Source organism: Pisolithus orientalis (assembly GCF_024613125.1).
Source record: "Pisolithus orientalis strain OTSU chromosome Unknown F5J12scaffold_99, whole genome shotgun sequence".
Classification (NCBI taxonomy): Eukaryota; Fungi; Basidiomycota; class Agaricomycetes; order Boletales; family Pisolithaceae; genus Pisolithus; species Pisolithus orientalis.
In genome coordinates, this window is record NW_026260880.1 from 87,874 (window position 1) to 89,361 (window position 1,488).

At 48.5% G+C, this 1,488-nt stretch overlaps 1 protein-coding gene across 1 annotated transcript; it reads right to left on the reverse strand.

Moving 5' to 3' along the window:
- Nucleotides 1-245: 245 nt before the first annotated feature.
- F5J12DRAFT_787324 (uncharacterized protein) lies at nt 246-1,438 on the reverse strand (the record flags this gene model as incomplete). Its single annotated transcript, XM_051743621.1, has 2 exons — nt 246-821; nt 872-1,438. Coding segments are annotated over 2 exons (1,143 nt in total), but the record flags the coding sequence as incomplete, so codon positions are not given.
- Between the last annotated feature and the right edge of the window lie 50 nt (nt 1,439-1,488).

A 1,488-nucleotide genomic window follows, 5' to 3' on the forward strand; every position in this document is an offset into this window, starting at 1 on the left:
TGGCATAATCAATTGCTTGTCAATTTAGATGTTACCAGAAGTATTGACTCTGATGACACTTCCAGATGGACATACCCCCTGAGACCAGTGTTGGCCAACCTCACTGGGGGGTGGCCTTACCCCCTGAATCCATGGTTATTCTTCACCTCCAGGTGATGTCAGTGATCTCACAGGGTTTGAAACTTGCAATGAGCATGGGTAGCCATATATAGGGATCCTTTTGATTCACACCATCTACAGTTTATTTATAGACCAAGACCCAGAGCTCTCTTGGTTGGTTGACAAGCTCTAGTTGATTTCTTGCTTGTCTCTTCACCCTCCTTTGCCATCTTCTGATCAACATCCCCACTGCCTCCCCTTTTTCTTTTCCTCACATCCTTTCTTGTATTCCAGGATTCCTTCATGCCACCCCCCTGGGTGGGACAGGAATCCCCTGCACTGACCCCAGTTGTTTCCTGTGCACCAATCCCTCTGCTTGAGCCACCAGAATTCTGCTGCAGTCTTGCAACTACCAGCCCCACTGCACCCATAACATCTTCCCCCTTGTGGATATCAAGACCTGAGCCTAGCAAAAAGCCCAGATTAGCAGCTTCAGGGTCATCTGATTCTATGTCCTGTGCTCTTTTGCACTCCCTCCACAACAAACCAAATCCCAGTACAATGGTAAGACCTTTCTGGGTGGATGCAAACTTTTCACTTTGCAATTGATACAGTGCCTTCCAGAAGGAATCCCCATTGCCATGCATCTCCTGGGGCAAATACTGGGCACTCCAGGCCCAAGATGCCCAGACAGGCAGGTTGACTGGTCCAGCATCAGGTTCCTGTACAAAATGTTTGTTAACCTGGTATTTGAAGAAAGTTCATCACTTACTGTCTCTGGCAAGCCATCTACAAGCTCAACAAGTTCCTGGTACCTGGGCATGATGCAAAGGGACTTTAAATATTTCACCCTGTCCCCATTGGCATGACAAGCAGGGCTGGATTCATGAGGGGTATCTTCAGATGGGGCCCTCCCAGAGTCAAGGATATCCTGGGCCCCTGATGAAGTTGCTATAGGGGTCATACCAGCCCCACCAATTTCTTCCCCTAAATCTGAGGGCTTGGCCTCCACCCCAGCTTCACTGTCCTCCCCAGGGCTCATCCACTCTCTCTTTTTGGATGGGGTTTTCCTGTTCCAGGGCCTTCCCAATGGCTCATCCTCCTTTTTGCACTTGATGAATGAAACAATCACCTTATCCTCCTCCTCTTGGGAATTCCAATGATTCCAAAGCATCCACATGTCGGCCTTGGTCCATTTTGAAGGATCTTTCATCACAAATCCTTCTGGGATGGAATTGGAACTCAGATACTCCAAATGGGACTTGATAAGCAGGCCCCAGGGAACCTTGGCCTTGGGCTTCCCTGTAAACTTTGCTATGTTTCCAACTTCCATCAACAACTGTAGATGCACTTGACAATCAAGAACATACCATAGGCAGCCTGGAAGAC